Raw genomic sequence first — 17,613 nt, 5'->3', positions numbered from 1 at the left:
AGTGATATATTATGCAAGTAAAACCTTAAATGATGCGCAGCTTAACTACACCACAACTGAGAAGGAGTTCCTTGCCGTTGTCTTTGCTTTAGAAAAATTTAGATCTTATTTGGTTGGGACCCACACCATTGTTTACACCGATCACTCAGCCATTAGACATCTCCTAGCAAAGAAGGATGCCAAGGTACGCTTAATCAGATGGATTTTGCTCCTTCAAGAATTTGACCTAGAAATTAGGGACAAGAAAGACACTGAGAACGTTGTAGCAGATCATTTGTCCCGAATTTCAATCGCACCATCTAGTGAACCACCCATCAATGAATCTTTCCCAGATGAGCAACTCATGTCTGTGTCTACTGAACCTTAGTTTGCTGATATTGTAAATTATTTAGCCATAGGTAAGATACCTTCTCATTGGACTAAGCAGGATAAATATAAATTCTTTGCCCAAGTGAAGTATTTCATTTGGGATGATCCTTATCTTTTTAAACAATGTCCTGATCAAATTATTAGAAGGTGTATCCCAGATAACGAAGTCATGAATATTTTATCTTTTTATCATGATCAAGCATGTGGGGGCCACTTCGCATCTAAGAAAACTGCTGCTAAGGTTCTTCAATGTGGTTTTTATTGGCCCAATTTGTTTAAGGATGCTCATGAATATTGTAAAAGTTGTGCTCAATGTCAGAAAATGGGTCGAATCACCAAGCGACACATGATGCCACTCAACCCAATCTTGGTAGTTGAAGTTTTTGATGTTTGGGGGATCGATTTTATGGGACCATTTCCAAATTCTTTTGGAAATGAATATATTCTAGTAGCAGTTGATTATGTTTCAAAATGGGTAGAAGCAATTGCATGTAGAACACCCGATAGCAAAATGGTCATTAAGTTTCTTAAAGAAAATATTCTCTCCCGTTTTGGTATTCCTAGGGCAATCATTAGTGATCGAGGAACCCATTTTTGTAACCGACCTTTTGCAACATTGATGAAAAAGTATAATGTCACCCACAAATTGGCCACACCATATCATCCTCAAACTAGTGGGCAAGTTGAAGTGTCAAACCGACAAATCAAACGGATCCTGAAAAAAACTGTTAGTGCCAATAGAAAGGATTGGTCTTTGAAATTAATTGATGCACTTTGGGCATACCGAACCGCTTTCAAGACCAATCTAGGAATGTCTCCTTATAGGATTGTGTTTGGTAAACCATGTCACTTGTCTATTGAGATAGAACACAAAGTCATGTGGGCCATCAAACAACTAAATACAAATTTGAACGACGCTGGAAACCATAGGAAGCTTCAGTTGAATGAATTAGAAGAACTTAGAAATGAAGCCTATGAAAATGCAAGGATATACAAGGAACGAACCAAAGCATTTCATGATCAATCAATTATGAGAAAAACTTTCAATATCGGACAAAAGGTGCTCTTATATAACTCTAGATTACATCTGTTTCCAGGAAAGCTTAGGTCTAGATGGACAGGACCATTTTTAGTAAAGAAAGTCTTTTCACACGGAGCTGTTGAGATAGAAAACCCAAGTAATGGTGTTATCTTTAAAGTTAATGGTCAACGATTAAAACCATTCTTGAAATTACCTGTCGAGACTGTTGAAGATGCCATGGTTCTTTATGAACCAACTTATTCTGATTAAATTGCTTCGAGGTTTGGTCTGGCTAAAGACGTAAAACTTAGCATTTCTGAGAGGCAACCCAGCTTATTTAATTTCTAATACTTTTTTTTTGTTTTCAGTTTGCTTAGGACAAATAAATTAGATAAACTCCATTGGGGACAATGTCGGTCAAGTTGGGGGGAGAGCTTGAACAAAATCAGGTGTTATCATTTCCTTTTCCTTCCACTATGAGTTATTTCTTGCATTTAATATATTAAAAAAAATTTAAAAAAAAATAAGAGTAAGTTAGAAAGTATTTGCTAATAAATGTAGTGAGTCATGGAGAAGATTAGCTGGTTAAACTCTTGGTGGCCTAGGTCATTTAAAGACTATTAGCACTTCCAATTGCACATGCACACTAACAAGGTAAAGTAGGTGTTAATTGTAAGGTCAATTAAGGATTTGAGTATTATTTAAATTAGATAATTTTTTCTACACCCCAATTGAAGAAATTTGAATTTAAGGAAAGAGCTACCTGCCTGAAATAAAATGCAAAACACAGAGTAAATGTGGATTGCCCTAAGCCTAGTAACCGGGTCTCTTCACTTAAGTCAAGTGTTGAGATTCGTGTCAAACGATGGTGGGAAGGCCAGGATGCTCAAAAAAAAAAAAAAAAAAAACAGTGTGAAAGCTACCTTAGTTCTTTGTTTAATCTGGGGTGTATAAAAAATTAATCGAACTAAGTTATGAAAAATGATACAATTGGCCTGTACAAGTTAATACTAAAATACTAAGTTAGTTATCACTCACACAAGTGCTATAAAACTTTAAATGTACTCTAAGAAAGCTCCTAAGTAGACTGACTACCGATTCTAATTCGAAGCTCATTACTTAGTAATACTAGAAAACTTCTTGAATTTCGATCTTAAATTAATTTGCAAAGGAAGGATCTTTTTGGAATATGATCTTATTTTGGTACATTGCTAAGGGACTAGCAATGATTAAGTTGGGGGGTGTGATTTATGTCACAAATTGACATAAAAAGTATCAATTAATATCTAAATTATCTAACTTTATTAAGAAATTGATACTTGTTATTATATTTTGCAAAAGAAGAGGTCATCAATAGAAAAAACAAGGAAAGAAGATTCCAACGGCGTAAATTTTATGCAAAACGGAGTTAAATTGATCCAGAAATTGAAGAATGAAGAAAGAAGACTCAATTGGGTCAAACCCGAGTCAAATCAGATCAAAATTGATCAAATCAATTGATTTGGTGATCTGGTTAGCCGCCTGGTCCACAGCAACAGGCGCCTGGACCATGGATCCATCGATGCATCATAAACCAGCCAATCAGCGAGTCTCGACTCACCGTAACGCATCGCGAGCCCGATCCACGCGCGCGGTCCAGGGCTCATGAGGAGAGAAGAAGGTCCGAAGGGCAACCTGGTAACTTCACATCACTCGATGGTCCGATCTTCTCTGATCAAGATCCAACGCTCCACATTTTTGCGCCATCGGACGGCCACCATCGCAGCCGGTCAAGATCCAACCGTGATCAAGGCAATTGCAAGAATCAATAAATACTAGGACAACACGAGATCCTTCTGCAGCGCGATCCAACAGACGAAATCTTCCAGCACCTTGATCGGACGGTCCGCAACGCATCCGACCTGATCCCATCTCTGCAGCGTGATCCAACGGCAGCGCTTCACCCAGATCGTGATCCGACGGCCCAAAATCGCTCCCGGCTTGATTTATTTGATGAATTGGGTCCTTTAGATGAAGATCGGATGACTGAAATAATTTCTAGGGTTTCTTGATGGATTTAAGTGCTTTTTGAGCGAGATTTGAGCTCCTAAACCCCCCTAACAGCCCTCTAAAATCTCTTAGTCCCACATCTAAAATTTTGAAAACTTTATAACCCCCAAATACCTATAAAAAGCCCCCAAAGGCCCTTGTTTTAATCATTCTTGCTTTCCAATCAAGTTTGTAACCCTAGATAGTGGGGTTTTTAGCTTTCTTCTCAAGCCTCGAGCTTTGAGATTTTTGTAATAATTTTTTTTTTATATAAAATCTTATTTTTATGCAATTTTATCTCTTTACATTATGCAATTTATTTTTCTTACAATTAGGATAGTTTAATTTATGCAATTTAATTTTATGCAATTAGGTTAGTTTAAATTATGCAGTTTAAATTTATGCAATTAGGATAGTTTAATTTATGAAATTATGGTAGTTTATTTTTCTGCATTTAAATTTTGCAAGTAGATTTAGATCATGTCTAGCTAAGCATCCCTTCTAGGGTTTGCGATAAAGCTAGATCATGAGTAGGAGTTTTACGTGGGGTTCTTTCTTTTTCTTAGAATTTTTTTTTCTTCCTCTTTTGCCAAGAATTTTTGATGAACTACAGTTGGGTCAGAGTCCCTTCATAGTTCTTGCTTGATTCAGTGCATAGGAGGAGAAAATCCTAAAGGATCCTAGTTACTACTCCCCTGTAAAGAATCTTGATGGGTTATCATTGGGCCTTAGTCCCTTCATAATCTATGCTTGGGAAAGACAAGAGGAGTAGTCGTTAGGATCAATAAGAAAAATTTTAGGTAGAATTCCCTAATCTAGATCTAGTGGATTCAAAAACCCTAGATCCTTAGTCTTATTATCTTTAGCAAACAACTTTCGATTTTCGATTTTCGTTAAAGCTCGCTTGAGCATAGATTTGAAAATCATTTTTAAACCAAGTCTCTGTGGGATCGACCCGTACTCGCTGGTCGTGCTACTCTGCACACTGTGCGCTTGCGGTTTTATTTATAAATTTTAAGATTTGCACATCAGGTGTCATAAGTATCGACGGAGTACTCAGCTATTTCTTCCTCATATTCTTTTGAGGTTCGAAAGTCCTCCACAGCTTTAGAAGCAACCTCAGCTGTCCGCTTCTCCTCCATTTCCAGTCGGACCTTCAGCTCTTTTATTTTTTTTTTTGCAGGCGAGAGTTCTCCTCGCAAGTGGCCGTGTTCTTCTTCGATTGAGCTTCGAGCTCGGCTACCTTATCCAGTAGTTGAGAATTTTTCTCAACAGCTTTCCTCGATGCTGTCTCGGCATCTTTCGCTCTCTTTTTGGTGGCGTCGGTTTTTATGGAGACTCCTCTGACTTCCCTTGCGGCCCTCTCTTTTGCTCTTCTAAGTATCTCAACTTTGAGTCTTGATTTTTTTGCCTCTTTGATCAATTTACGAGAGCTTTTAATATACCCGTTCAAGTAATAAGTAAGCTGGCAAGTGAAGAAAAACTCATAAGTAATAAATAAGTATGCAGTAAGTGCTAAATGAGAAAGTCCCAATATACTTAGATGATGCAATCCACTGCTCTTCTCTTCGTCTCCCTCTGAGAAACACTCAGCCGCTCATTCATATTGGTAGGGAGGAGCATTTCAGAGAATAACTCGCTCACTAATGTGGGATCCCTCAGCACCAAGGCCTCCAGCTTCAGTCTAGCTAGCACAATTCCAGACACAATGATAACCTCGGCTAGTACCCCATCCGAGGAGGATCCGATAGTGTGTGAAGCTGGTTGGATCGGAGGGCTGGAAAGAGTAGGTAGGCTCATAATCACCTCCTCCAAACTCTAATCTACGCGGCTCACCCAGTCACCAGTAGTAGCGGATGTGATAGGCGAGCCGCTTCTCACCCACATAATCTTATGGCCTTCCGGATGAGAAGACTCAGATTCTCCGACCTTCAAAGATGGTTGTGCGGAATCTCTGACTCTAACACGGAGGCTCTGCTCGATGACGGGCTTGGCATTTCTCTTCCACAGAGTTTTCCTCTTTTTCTTTGGTGGGCTCGAGCTTTTCTCAAAATCCAACTCTGCAATCATGCCGATCAAATTAAAAGACAACAGAGTCAGAAAATTTAAGGCCAAAACAGCTAACTCGCATACCTTGAGGAGCGACTTGGTTGATTTTGATGTTGAATAGTGCCTGAGCTGACAGCAGCTCTTTCAACTTCGAAATTCTGAGACTCCGTGGAGCCTCTATCTCTTGCTCTAGGCTCTCGTTCACCGAAGGTTCCTTCAGTGCAGCCTCTCGAAGTTCACTCTAGAAAGAAAAATTTTAGTTTTCACCTGATGTCTGCGAGATGAAGAGAAACCTCGACTTCCAATCATGCACGATGAAGGGCATACTCGAAAATATTAGGCAAAATCTATCCTTCCTCTTTCATAAAGTCACATACCACCACCCGCATGAGTCTGGATGCCATTTGAGGCTGAAGAGAAAATGAAAGAGTGTAACATTTGATGCGATCCCAACCAATATGCATAACGTGGTGAAGCCATAGATATGCCGTCATGCATTCAGCACCATCGTACATGACGATATCTCAAAATAATGGAGGAGTGCCACAAAAAAAGGGGTAGAGAGGAAGCCTCAGTCCAGCTCGAAAATACTCCTCATAGAAGCCCATGCACCCTAAAGACGGACAGCAGACTCGATCATCCGATCTCAGGACTTCGAGTTGGAATGCGGGAGGTATTTGATATTGCTCGTGCAACAAGATTATGTCCCGCTCCATCAACTTTGATTTGAAATTCAGTGACGCAAAGTCAGTCTCCATGGTGGCCATCTCTTTCTCTCATGCAGAAAAGTCACAAAAAAATGAAGAAGAGAAGAACTTATAGTGAAAAGAGAAAATTGGAGCTTGGTAAGGTCCGCATTTAGTTTTGTCTGAAGATTTTAAATAACCTCAGACCTTAACAGGACGTCCAAAAGCTACCTCCCATTGACACATTAATTGCAGGAGATGTGCATCGACAGAAAACTAGCATACGAGTGACATGTGAAGACTGCAAATGGACATGATTGCTGCCGTCGATATGGTAGTTAATATCAATGGCAGGCAAATCGCATTTTGCACCACTTTCGAAGGAATACATGTAGACGTGCTCCAATTCCTCTCACATAGATACAATTCGAATTCTGATCTTTTTGAAATCTGTACGACAGTAGAAGCCAACTCAGATTCTCATCCTAGCTTCAGCTCAGCTCGTGTCCTGTTTAAAGTGTAGCCCAAGCTAAGAATTTGTCTGAACTATTTACTCTAATCGAGTTTTGTAGTTACAATCAGGGGTCGAGCACACATTAAAGACTAAAAAGCTTGATTTTTATCCATAAAAAAAGAGGAATAATCTGTTCCTGTGAAGACTCTAGCACAAGACCAGGGGCCTCAGATCACAAAAAAAAAAACAAAGAAAGAAAGAAAGAAAAGGGCATGAATCACTTCTTAGGGGGATTGTCAGGACGGTCATCTGCAAGATGGTATTCCTCAGCACCGACAATATCTTCGATCTGAATAGCTGCACCGATCTTGTCTACTTCATCTAAAAAATGGGACATCATTATAAACTTTGACCAACTATTCGACAATACTGCCTGTAAATCTTTGTCCAGACAATTAGCTTGAAGATGCTTGACGAAGTTAGGAGGAAGATGCACCTGGACAATGGACTTGCACTTCTCGAATCCCGCAAAGAATGTCGCTTTGCAAGCTTGGGCTATGATCTTAGCCCCTTCTCTCTCTAGCCACTTTCTTCTGCTTTTAGCACATTTGGGTAAAATCTTTTGATCTATAAATTTGCCCCAAAGAAGCTTATAGTTTGCCTTTCTCTCTTTCAACCTCTTCTTCAGGTGCTCCACCTTTGATCCGGTCTCCTGGACTCTCGAGAGCGACTCCAGAGAGGTCTGAACTCCCCTGGAAGCAGAACATCCATCCCCTCGAAGAGCTCTCTCTCCTTGGTTTGTCCTTTCGGAGATTCTGGCCTTCTTAGACAGACCACCAGTGAGATTCCTTTGAGAGTGAGTTTCAAAACTCGGAGAATCTTCTTGCTTTGAGTGTTCTCTTCAAGTGTTCTAGGTCATCATGGCTCCGGCGATAGTTTTTCTTGACCTCAGACCTCTATTTTTCAAGAGTTTTGATCCTCCCCTCGAGGTCTCCAATCTTCTTATCGGCCCTAGACTTCTATTGTTCAAGAGCCTCAATCCATCTTTCAGCCTCCTGCAACTCTTCGTCCCGACGAAGAATCAACTCCTGGGCTTCCTGAAGAGCCTCCTCAGTAAGGTTGAATTCCTTGGCCAACTCAGTGTTATCCCTCTCCAGATGCTCCAATCGATACTTCAGCAAGTTGATTTCTTCTTTCTCCATCATCAGAGCATTGAGGTTCGCTAGATATTGACCCATATGAGCAAGGGATCTCAAGGCATCGACAAACTATTTTTCCCCCCTTTGTTCATTGAGAAACAACCTTTTGACTGATGGTAGGAGGTTCCTCAAGTATTCCGCCACAAATTAAAGGATCTCTCTTGCGAGCGAGCACAAGGCGTCAGATCTGAAAGTCCGACATGAGCAGTGGATGCAAGAAAATGCCCAGTAGGGGTCACCATCTCCAGAGATCGTCCAGTCTCTATCGTCTTGGACAGATTTTTCTCTAGGTTGTCGCCCGCCTCTTCCATCCACACTTTCTCAATCGGATCTTTTTCAAAGCATTCCTCGATGCTCATCTCCGATGCCGTCTCCATCGATGCCCCACCAGTCGGAACTTCCTCTAGAGAATCCTGCATCACAGCTTCTAATTGTTGGGCCGTGGGTTCGATGATAGGAGCAGCATGTTCTTCTTTCCTGACCGCAGATCCCGTTTTAGCAATCGAAACCACAACCTGCCTCCTACGAGCCAAAATTTGCTCAAGTCTCTTCATACACTGTGAATCCATCTTGCTCCAAGAAATTATGACAGGCAATCGGTAAAAAAAGATCTGTGGCTACCCGCACCTTCAAAGAGCAAATTTAAAGGAGAAAGAAAATAAAAGGCTACCACAAAATGATTAAAACCTCGAAAAGACCATCATCGAGTGGTCCCATCAATTATGTCCGTCCGCATTAGTTGCATTAGGCTGATGTCATCCACCTTAAATGCAACAAAAGTAAGCATGAAGATATAAGCACTTGGTGTTGGATCTGAGACACTTTTAGAGTATTCCTTTCATCCGATTTTCAAACTTAGGAGTACGAGGGTAGTATTACGGTGATTACCATGGGCACCTTAGATCAATGCTATATCATAACGCATGTCAAACTCTCAGGACATTAATACAACAGCTGATCACCATATGAGTTGAGGAGTCTGTCTCCGTGCTGAGCTGAAGCATCCCCAAGATCTGATCTGTATTTAAACTGTTCAGCCGACGTATCTCTTCGATATGCATGACAGCTGTCCATCCTGAATAAGATAAGATTTGACGTAACTATCTCCCCTGATCTCGCGGGAGCATTTAAAGGCTGAATTATCTCGTCCAGTTTGGCATGTCCAACGGTCCGGCAATCTCGAGATCGTGCAATCCTACAGCTAACAATTCAACTATCCGACATCCTTCTATATAAATAGTCAAAGCTCCGAGGATCCAGATAAGTTCATTCGAATCCCTCTCAAAGAACTCGTTACTACTTTCTTGTTCTCTGCTTTTCTGACTTGAGCATCAGAGAGTTCTCGCCAGAATCACAACCTCTGATTTGAGACTTATTTTGTAGGTCTCTCCAGTACCAACACCACCACCCTGTGAGGTTTTCAGATATCCATCTTCCGACTCCGACCGATTTAAGCAACAACCGATCCAATTAGGAGAAAGATATATCATAATTAAAAATTATATCTATTATCTCTCAAAATTGCTAAAAATTTCCTCTCCTTCCTCAAACCATCGTGTACTCTTGAAGTAAGAGGGACTGGAGGGGGCCACTGTCCCCTCCAAAAATTTTTAAAATACTTATTACCTATATATTTATATATATGATGGCTCCCACAATATTTTAATCTTATACACATTACGACTCCATCAATTTGAAAAAAAGATGATATAATTAATTTATATATTAATTTTTTATTAAAAATAATAATTTTTTTTAAAGAAAGAACAGTTGTTTATTTATTCTTTAACTCTTTATTTATTCTTTAACATTTAATGTGAAAGAGATTATTGAAATTTTTACACAATCAAAATCATTTTGCAGATGATATAAGATAATATTTTTTACTTATTTTTATTTATATATAAAATTAAATATTTATTAATATTTTTATAATATTTTTAAATATATATAAATATATTTTTACTTTATTATTTATTATAAAATATTTTATTTAAAAATTTATTAAAAATTTATTTTTTTATCCTTCCTGCATTTGATGTCAGGCACCGTCACTGTTTAGGATCTTTAAATTCTTCTTTATGAGTGTTTTCATCACCATACATATCTTCTTGCTAGAAAATTAATACGTTTTTTTTTTTTTTTTTTTTTTTTGAAGGGCGGGGTGGGGGCGTGGTGTGTTGGGAATTTTTGCTTCGAGAAACTTGTTAGGATAGATGCGTCATGATGTATTGCAGCTTTTATTAGCATGATAATGCTAATAATAATAATACTAATTATTATAACTATCGTCACCACTACAAGAAATATTTATTTAACCGCAGCTGCTGGTGGCCGAGGAGGTACAGTTACAACTGCCGGCGGTTATAAACCGGCTCAGGCCAACTACCGATTATTCTACGGAATCTACCAGTACAGTTCCCAAAAGCAAAGAGAGGGAGGGGACAAAGGAGGCTTCTATTTAAACTTACCCTAAACGACTTATCAAAGAGAAAAACCACCCCTCGAAGGTGCGCCCCAAAACCCCAACATCGATTTCTCCTATTAAAAATCGTCTCTTTCCTAGGGTTCTCTCAAATCCCTAATTTCTCTTCTTTGCAGGAAGACGGAGTTTCTCTACGAGGATTTTCCATCTACTGCAACCTACTTTGGATTCCTCCGGGTGGATTCTTGTTGGTATTTCCTTGAAATTGGTTGGATTTCTTCCAATGTCCTGGTTGTTTTCCAATTCTAGTCGGGGAACGGGTTGCTTTAGCTGTTTCGGGTTTCTGGGTAAGCCCGACAAGGAGATTGATCCATTCCTCGACGACCGGTTCGATCAGGAACGCACTCTAAATGGGGATTTCGATGGCTCGTATGGATATATTTGCGAGGGAAATAGAAAGTTTGATCCTTTTGTTCCGGGAAAGAATCGGGTGATTTGTAGAGAAAGCCCTGTGAAGGAAACCACCCATATCACTAGGGGTGAGGTATGAGATATAAATCTGATAGTTTTTTTTTTTTTTTTTTTAAGGTTGTCTCGTATTTTTGAACTTATTGTTACAATGTGATTGTTGAGAAATTCTAGGATTTGAGTTTAGTCTAGGGGCATGGAAGAACTTGATAATTTTTTTCCCGCATAAATTTGTTTCAGAATTACAATTAGTGCTCATCCCGTTTCGGTGTATCATATTTCAGTTGTATGAGAACTTTGGATACTGTCCTTTTAGAATACATGAAAAACCAGTATATTGATGTTTTTGTTCAATGTATATGTGCAGGCTGCTTGTGGTCAGAAAATGATAAATGAATATGTTCGAGAGTGTACTATAGGTCGTGGGAGCTATGGAAAAGTGGTATGAATTCTTTTTATTTGATCTGTTGGGTGGTATGGATCTTCAAATGATCATTAGGAAACTGTTTGGCTTGAACATTAAAAGGATACTTAGATTTTGCATGTGATCTGATAGGTTTTGTACCAAAGCCGTATCGATGGAAAACAATATGCAGTCAAGGTATGTATTTTATTTTTTATCAAAATGTGAATAATTTTTTTTCTTTTAATTGTAATTTTTTTTTATTTGCATTTGATGGACGAAGTTGTTGATGTTCTTTGCTAATGCTTTTTAATATTTTTATGTATCTATTACATGTACTTTAGAAGAGTTATAGTATAAAGAGTCTTTTTCACATTGTAAGCTCACAATTTTATCTTGTTTTTTCTATGATGTTGTAAAGAAATCTTAATTTCCCCACTATCATTTGGCCCAAAATACACTTTCCCTCATCCTCCTCCTCCTCCTCCTCTCTCTCTCTCTCTCTCTCTCTCTCTCTCTCTCTCTCATCACTCACTCGCTTGCATGCGTGTGCGAGCAATACAATGATAATGTTCCACCTTCAAGGTGACATTCCCAAAGGCCAGCCCTGAGGAGAGAGATGCCAACCAGCTGAGCTAACAACTCTCGGCAAAATCAATAATAGCAGCTTGAAAATGAAAATTCATGTCATTAATCATGATCTAAGAGTTTAAATCAACAAGAAGATGAAAGAAATAATTCTTTATCTTTTATAATGTTTTGCTTTGCTTTCCTGTGCAGGCATTTTACAAGTCTCGGCTATCAAGAGTGAGAGTCACTCCTTTTCAAACAGCTTTGTCAGATGCCCGTAGGGAGGTAGGTACTTTTTTCTCTTTTAACTTGATTGCATCTAGATGCTAAAGCATTGAATTTCGCTGTGCTTTTCTCTGTTTTTAACCACAATGCTGTCATGTGCTTAAGTATGAAGTTGTAAGGTTCATGCTATAATGATTGGGCTTCATGAATGTCAGTAGCTAACATCCATAACACATGCAAATTTGCAAGATGTTCATTCTGACTCCCATGCCTGTTGGAAATTTTATATCGCCTATGCATGTAGTTATTCGCCGTTGTACATGTTGTCGGCACTACAGCTTCCTAATATAATAGGTGACATTAATATCCATATGACTAATTTGCTAACAAAGATTATGAGTGAAAGATTGTATCTTTTAAAGCAATATCCAAACCAGTCATGAACATGGCACCTTGCAAGACCCAAGGAGACCATAAAAACCAAAAAGAAACAATAAAAAGGGCAAATGAAATGATCTGAAGAAAAATGAAAAGTATTCTTCTATTTTTTTAAGAGAGTGAGAGAGGGATGGAGCTCCATTTTGATGGGTTACTGCTCATAGAGAGGTGATGTGCTGCATGGAAATGGAGCAGAGCATCTACTTAGCTGCTATAGGAGGAGGAGGGAACATGGGTTAGCGTTGAGTGGCAACCTAAAACTATTAGACTTCCTCAATTGAGTAAGTAGTTTAAATTAGGGGGATGGGAAAGTCGGGGTAATTTGGGTTGCGGGCTTTATTTTCCACATCACACCTTGTTTAGCTTTCAACTTTATTTTCCAAAATATGACCCAAAATATCTCATACTTCATATCCCTAATATTTTTAAAGATGGATCCCACTTCTTGTTACTTATCTGGAAGCTTCTTAGTTCATATTGTATATTTTGATGTTGACATTAAACCATCAGGAAATCTAAACAAGTAGGGGAGCCAGAAAGCAGAAATAGTGATTTAGATGACAATGTAAAATGCTAAGACGGTAAGACGGTGTATGCTTGTTTGAGGGTATTTTCCATTTTTTGACAGATTTGATTATTAGGTTACATGCTAAATGTTGATATGCATTCTGTAGACCATCCTACTTAGAAGCACTAATAAGATGAAATGTGGAATGCTCCTAGAAAACTATTATAAACTTTGGAACATAATCAGCATAGCTTGTTGGAACAGCTGTTTGGTTTATGCATATTTTTAGTATTATTTGCTAAAATCTTTGCTAGCTATTCTAGTTTATGATGCACATGTATATGAGTTTTGTTCTGTATATTCTGATGTAAAAGGGCTTTAAAGGTGTTATTCAGTTTTCTTTTTATCCTTTTCCAGGTTTCAATCATGAAGATATTAGAACATCCAAATATAATCAATCTTATTGAGGTGATTGATGATCCAGATTCAGATCAATTTTATATAGGTATTTTGATGACACATTTTCTGCAACTTTTTACATTCTGGCCATATTTGAATGCACTTTTTATAAGGATATGTACCTATGAATTATTATTTCACTACATAAGCTTGTTTGTCATGTAGTTCTAGAGTATGTGGAAGGCAAGTCAATTTGTGATGCCTCTGGGACATGTGGTGGGTTGGGGGAGAATACATCTAGGAGATATTTGAGAGACATAGTTTCTGGGCTTATCTATCTGCATGCTCATGTAAGTTTTCCTTTGCCTTTTTATTTTCTTTAGGTACAAGTATCTTGTGAATTTGGGGCGTGCAGTTCCCTTTTATTTGTACACGCAATATTTTATCTGACCATTCTAATCACATAACCAGTGCATATTTTGAATAATTCAAATAGCTATCGTTACCTAATGGGTTTGGTATGAAATACTTGTTTATCACCTCAAGAAGCAAATTTTTCCCAAAGATTATTTGACATTACTAGTTAATATGCAACCAGATTTTTTTATGTTACAGCAATATTGACTCTGAAGGCAGAGTGAAAGTGGAAGCTAAGTTCAGAGCTAGCATGGCAATTTTCTCACATGGTAAAAATTATATAGCTAGTGGAAAATCATATTATCCTTAATTGAGGCTAATATTATACATTAAGAAGAGCTTTAGATGCATTGAGTGGGTTGTAGATGATCTCCATGGAGTCGAGAATGTGAATGATAAGGATAATAACAGATTGTTAATCAGTTTGTTGCAAGAGAAGGCAAGTGGTCTAACAGAGGAGAAATTGTAACATTAATTTTGGTGCTATTCTGAAGCACTATTGTTTTACAGTGCAGAGATTGTTTGCTTCAGAATGGGATTTTGGCAGGTTATACCATGAAATATAAATGACAATTCAGACAGATAGGTAACTAGCACAAATTTTTGCAGGTGAAAATTTACAAACCCAGATGCTATCTTTTTGACAACCATGATCAATGGTTATGCTCTGTTGAGTAGACTGTGAAGTTGAGCCAAGTGACACATAATTATTTAAGTCATATTAGGAATTATAAAAAGTACGCATCTGTGAAACTTATGTGAAGATAAAATAGAGAAAAATTTTCTCAGGGTCATACATATGAATGAACTTTATTAAAAAATGTCAGTGCATTAATACAAAATGACATGTCAGATACTGTGATTTGATGGTGAAAATTTATTTATGTTTTCTGTTCACAGGGTATCGTACATGGGGATATCAAGCCTGAAAATCTTTTGCTAACAGGTAGTGGAACTGTAAAAATTGGTGATTTCAGTGTTAGCCATGCTTTTGAGGTAATTCAGGCCATTTTTTTTATAGTTATTTTATATATGCTTAAAGCTAAGTTTTTCCTCGAGACTTAAGACTATTCTGAATTTGTTTGCTCTTTAGTGGCTTTACTTATACTTTGTGTGGCTTTTTTGTTAAATGAGCATCAACTCAGGTTGATGACCTTTGTGGGAGAACAAGTTTAGAATGTGTCATTTTCAAGCCTTTTGCCACTAGATATAATTTCTCCTAATAATTGATCTTTGCTCATTTAAATTTCTCCATGCAGCTTTTATGTCCTCTCTATGTCAAAGTTCAGATTGAATATTCGGTCCATCTTCATCAGTGGTGTCAATAGTATGCAATTAGCCTTATTGACTTCTGTGTTTGTTGTAGGATGGCAATGATGAGCTGTGGAGATCACCTGGAACCCCTGTTTTTACGGCACCTGAATGTTGTCTAGGTAAGATATCCATCCTTCAGTTTCAAATATTAGAGAAATTCAAAACACATGGGTTTTCTCTCAGGTCATACATATCTTAAAGTTTGGAAGGTTTTCTAAGCAGGCAGTACTTACCATGGTAAAACTGCGGACATATGGGCTGTTGGTGTTACATTATATTGTATGATACTCGGATATTGTCCTTTTGTTGGGGACTGTCTAGAAGATACCTATGACAAGGTACTTTCTTCTTAGGGCTCCTTTGATGGTACGTTTCTTTTACCATATTTTTTCATTGTGGGTGTACTCTTCTGATTTCAGATACTCAATAGTCCATTATATCTCCCTGGGGAACTTGATCCAGATCTTAAGGATTTACTACAAGGACTTCTCTGCAAAGGTTAGTTTGTGTTGTTGACCATGTTATACTTGGTAGTTTTATGGCCTTAATCTTTTAACATCTATCTGAGGACTAGAAGTCTTCAAATCTTTCAGAACTTTGCTCCACATGGAATGAACAAACTGTTGAATGAGTTAAAACTCTTAGCAGCGTTTCCATTTTGATGGGGTCATTTACATTTTCTACTGCTTTTTTGGTATTGTATGGTTAATTTGGCAGCCCCTGCACTTGTCTTATCTATCCATTAGAGGTTGGCTGGAATGATTCTGAATTCATCTGAATTCCTTGGCAGATCCAAAGCAGAGGATGACATTAGAGTCTGTAGCTGCACATCGGTGGGTGGTAAGGGACTGCGGACCAATTCACTTGACATCATGTAGATGCAAACTTAATAGCTTTCAAAAGGAAAGTCCTACAGGAGAAAAAACTGATTGTACTTGAAGCATATTAATAGATAATATATATGTTGTTTTTGGTAGAGAATATATATACAATTTGTTGATGTAAATTCTTGTGGTTGGCCTTTATTTAGCCCATCTTAACCGTTGGAGAGAGGGAGGGAGGGGGAGGGGTAACAAATATTTCATCTATAAAATCTTGGTATTGTGATGTTTTATATGTTTATTAGTTGCAAACAGGTAAATTTTACTCAGCCCCAGCTTGGCTCAAAATCTGACCAGGCCATTGAACTTTTAGCCTGAACAAACTCTTGGATGGCCATGCCTAGATCTGATTGTTACATCAGATTTATTTATGTTTGAGAATACGTAGATATCATAAATATCCTATTTATGTCCATATGCGTTAAGAAATAGGATATAAATATTGATTTCATTTGTATCTGTGTATGTCTTAAACAAATAGAGATGGTATGGAAAAAATAATTTTTATGCAAAATCTTCAATGTTCATATCAAAGTTTTATGAAATCTGCCCTTCATCTCTTGATAATCAACAAGAGAGGGGGAAAAAATCCATAATCAAAGAGACCATAGCATACAACTCTATGTCATACAACCTAGGAAACAATCAATAGTTACATTACCACCAATTTCAATACATCAAAATAACAAAATCTCCATCATACCTAATGTATCACCAACCATCTTCTCCATGTCTATTACACCAATAACAAATGTGAGACACCAACTACATAACCTATATCAAGATCAAGTGATCCTCATATGTGAAAATCAAAGCTTCCAAACTAATGATGGACACGGCCATACCAATTGAATGATCCAAATTTATCAAGAACCACTGCCATCCCAGTCTGAGTTAATCTTTGTGATCGGACGATGGACTGCTGGCAGGAGAAACAGAAGATGAAGGTGATGGCTCACCGCCTGGAGGTAGGTCGGACAGAGCAGCCAACATGCGCCGGATGCTCACCGATCGGACGGTCCGGAAACTAAGAGATCTCGTCTTAGTAGTTGAGAAGATGTTTGATGACTTGGATAGGATGAGATAAACCAGAGCCTGGACCAGCACAAACATGGCCACCTTCAACAGAACGTCGCTTGGCTGGGAAAACAATCCATCCAGGCCTAACATGGTTGTCAGAATGGAAAATTAGGATCTGGGATTGTTGTTAGAAGCCTGGAATGCAAAGGAGAGAGGAGTTAGGAGGAGGAGACAACCATCCGAGGTCTTATATAGCTCTCACCACGTCAGCAGTAATTATCTTGACCATGCTAGAAGTCTGGATCACTGTCATCCAAAAATACCCATGTTAAAAAAAAGACTTTGTGTTTTGATAATCGCATTGACGTTATCAAACTTCCAACGGGCATCATCTGAAACCATGACTACGAATCTCATTTGGTGGTTGCGTAACTGAAATATCGGATATATTTGTTTATCAATTTATTCTTGTGTTGCAAGCAATCTTTTATGAGTCACATAATGGAATGCAACAACCAATAATAAATAATAATGACATAATGGACATATCTGAAATCGAATTGTATAAATTCCCATTGGCTGGATGCGTAAATTGTGGTTGCTGGGATGAATTCGGAAAAGTAGAAATTTTCTATAGCTTAGATTATAGGTGGAGATACTCACAATTAGCTAATATTTACATAAATGAAGCTATCATGGAATCATGCAACTGTGTGACCGACATATGTAACAAAGATCC

The 17,613-nt window shown here is 38.1% G+C and overlaps 2 protein-coding genes across 2 annotated transcripts; one reads left to right on the top strand and one right to left on the bottom strand.

Annotated features, from left to right (window-relative positions):
• The first annotated feature begins 10,176 nt into the window (after positions 1–10,176).
• Positions 10,177–16,043, top strand: LOC105056483 (serine/threonine-protein kinase GRIK1). The gene is made up of 12 exons (XM_010938700.4): positions 10,177–10,316; positions 10,408–10,775; positions 11,067–11,141; positions 11,256–11,300; positions 11,883–11,957; positions 13,261–13,348; positions 13,468–13,592; positions 14,560–14,655; positions 15,026–15,092; positions 15,196–15,311; positions 15,393–15,471; positions 15,764–16,043. The coding sequence occupies exons 2-12, from the start codon at positions 10,515–10,517 to the stop codon at positions 15,910–15,912; spliced, it is 1,176 nt and encodes a 391-aa protein (XP_010937002.1). The 5' UTR covers positions 10,177–10,316; positions 10,408–10,514; the 3' UTR covers positions 15,913–16,043.
• A 434-nt stretch (positions 16,044–16,477) lies between these two features.
• LOC109506509 (uncharacterized) lies at positions 16,478–17,105 on the bottom strand. Its single transcript, XM_019854304.3, has one exon. The coding sequence runs from the start codon at positions 17,022–17,024 to the stop codon at positions 16,749–16,751; it is 276 nt and encodes a 91-aa protein (XP_019709863.1). The 5' UTR covers positions 17,025–17,105; the 3' UTR covers positions 16,478–16,748.
• Positions 17,106–17,613: the final 508 nt, after the last annotated feature.

Source organism: Elaeis guineensis, chromosome 13 (genome assembly GCF_000442705.2).
Source record: "Elaeis guineensis isolate ETL-2024a chromosome 13, EG11, whole genome shotgun sequence".
NCBI classification, from domain to species: Eukaryota; Viridiplantae; Streptophyta; class Magnoliopsida; order Arecales; family Arecaceae; genus Elaeis; species Elaeis guineensis.
The sequence above is the reverse complement of the archived record's forward strand: the minus strand, read 5'-3'. Positions and strand labels throughout refer to the sequence as shown.

What these genes read in the sequence shown, in the direction of transcription:
- LOC109506509 (XM_019854304.3), bottom strand. Translation starts at nt 17,024, where the DNA reads ATGTTAGGCCTGGATGGATTGTTTTCCCAGCCAAGCGACGTTCTGTTG.
- LOC105056483 (XM_010938700.4), top strand. Translation starts at nt 10,515, where the DNA reads ATGTCCTGGTTGTTTTCCAATTCTAGTCGGGGAACGGGTTGCTTTAGC. An exon ending in CCCATATCACTAGGGGTGAG is followed by an intron (nt 10,776 to 11,066) that starts GTATGAGATATA and finishes GTATATGTGCAG; the next exon opens with GCTGCTTGTGGTCAGAAAAT. An exon ending in GAAAACAATATGCAGTCAAG is followed by an intron (nt 11,301 to 11,882) that starts GTATGTATTTTA and finishes TTTCCTGTGCAG; the next exon opens with GCATTTTACAAGTCTCGGCT.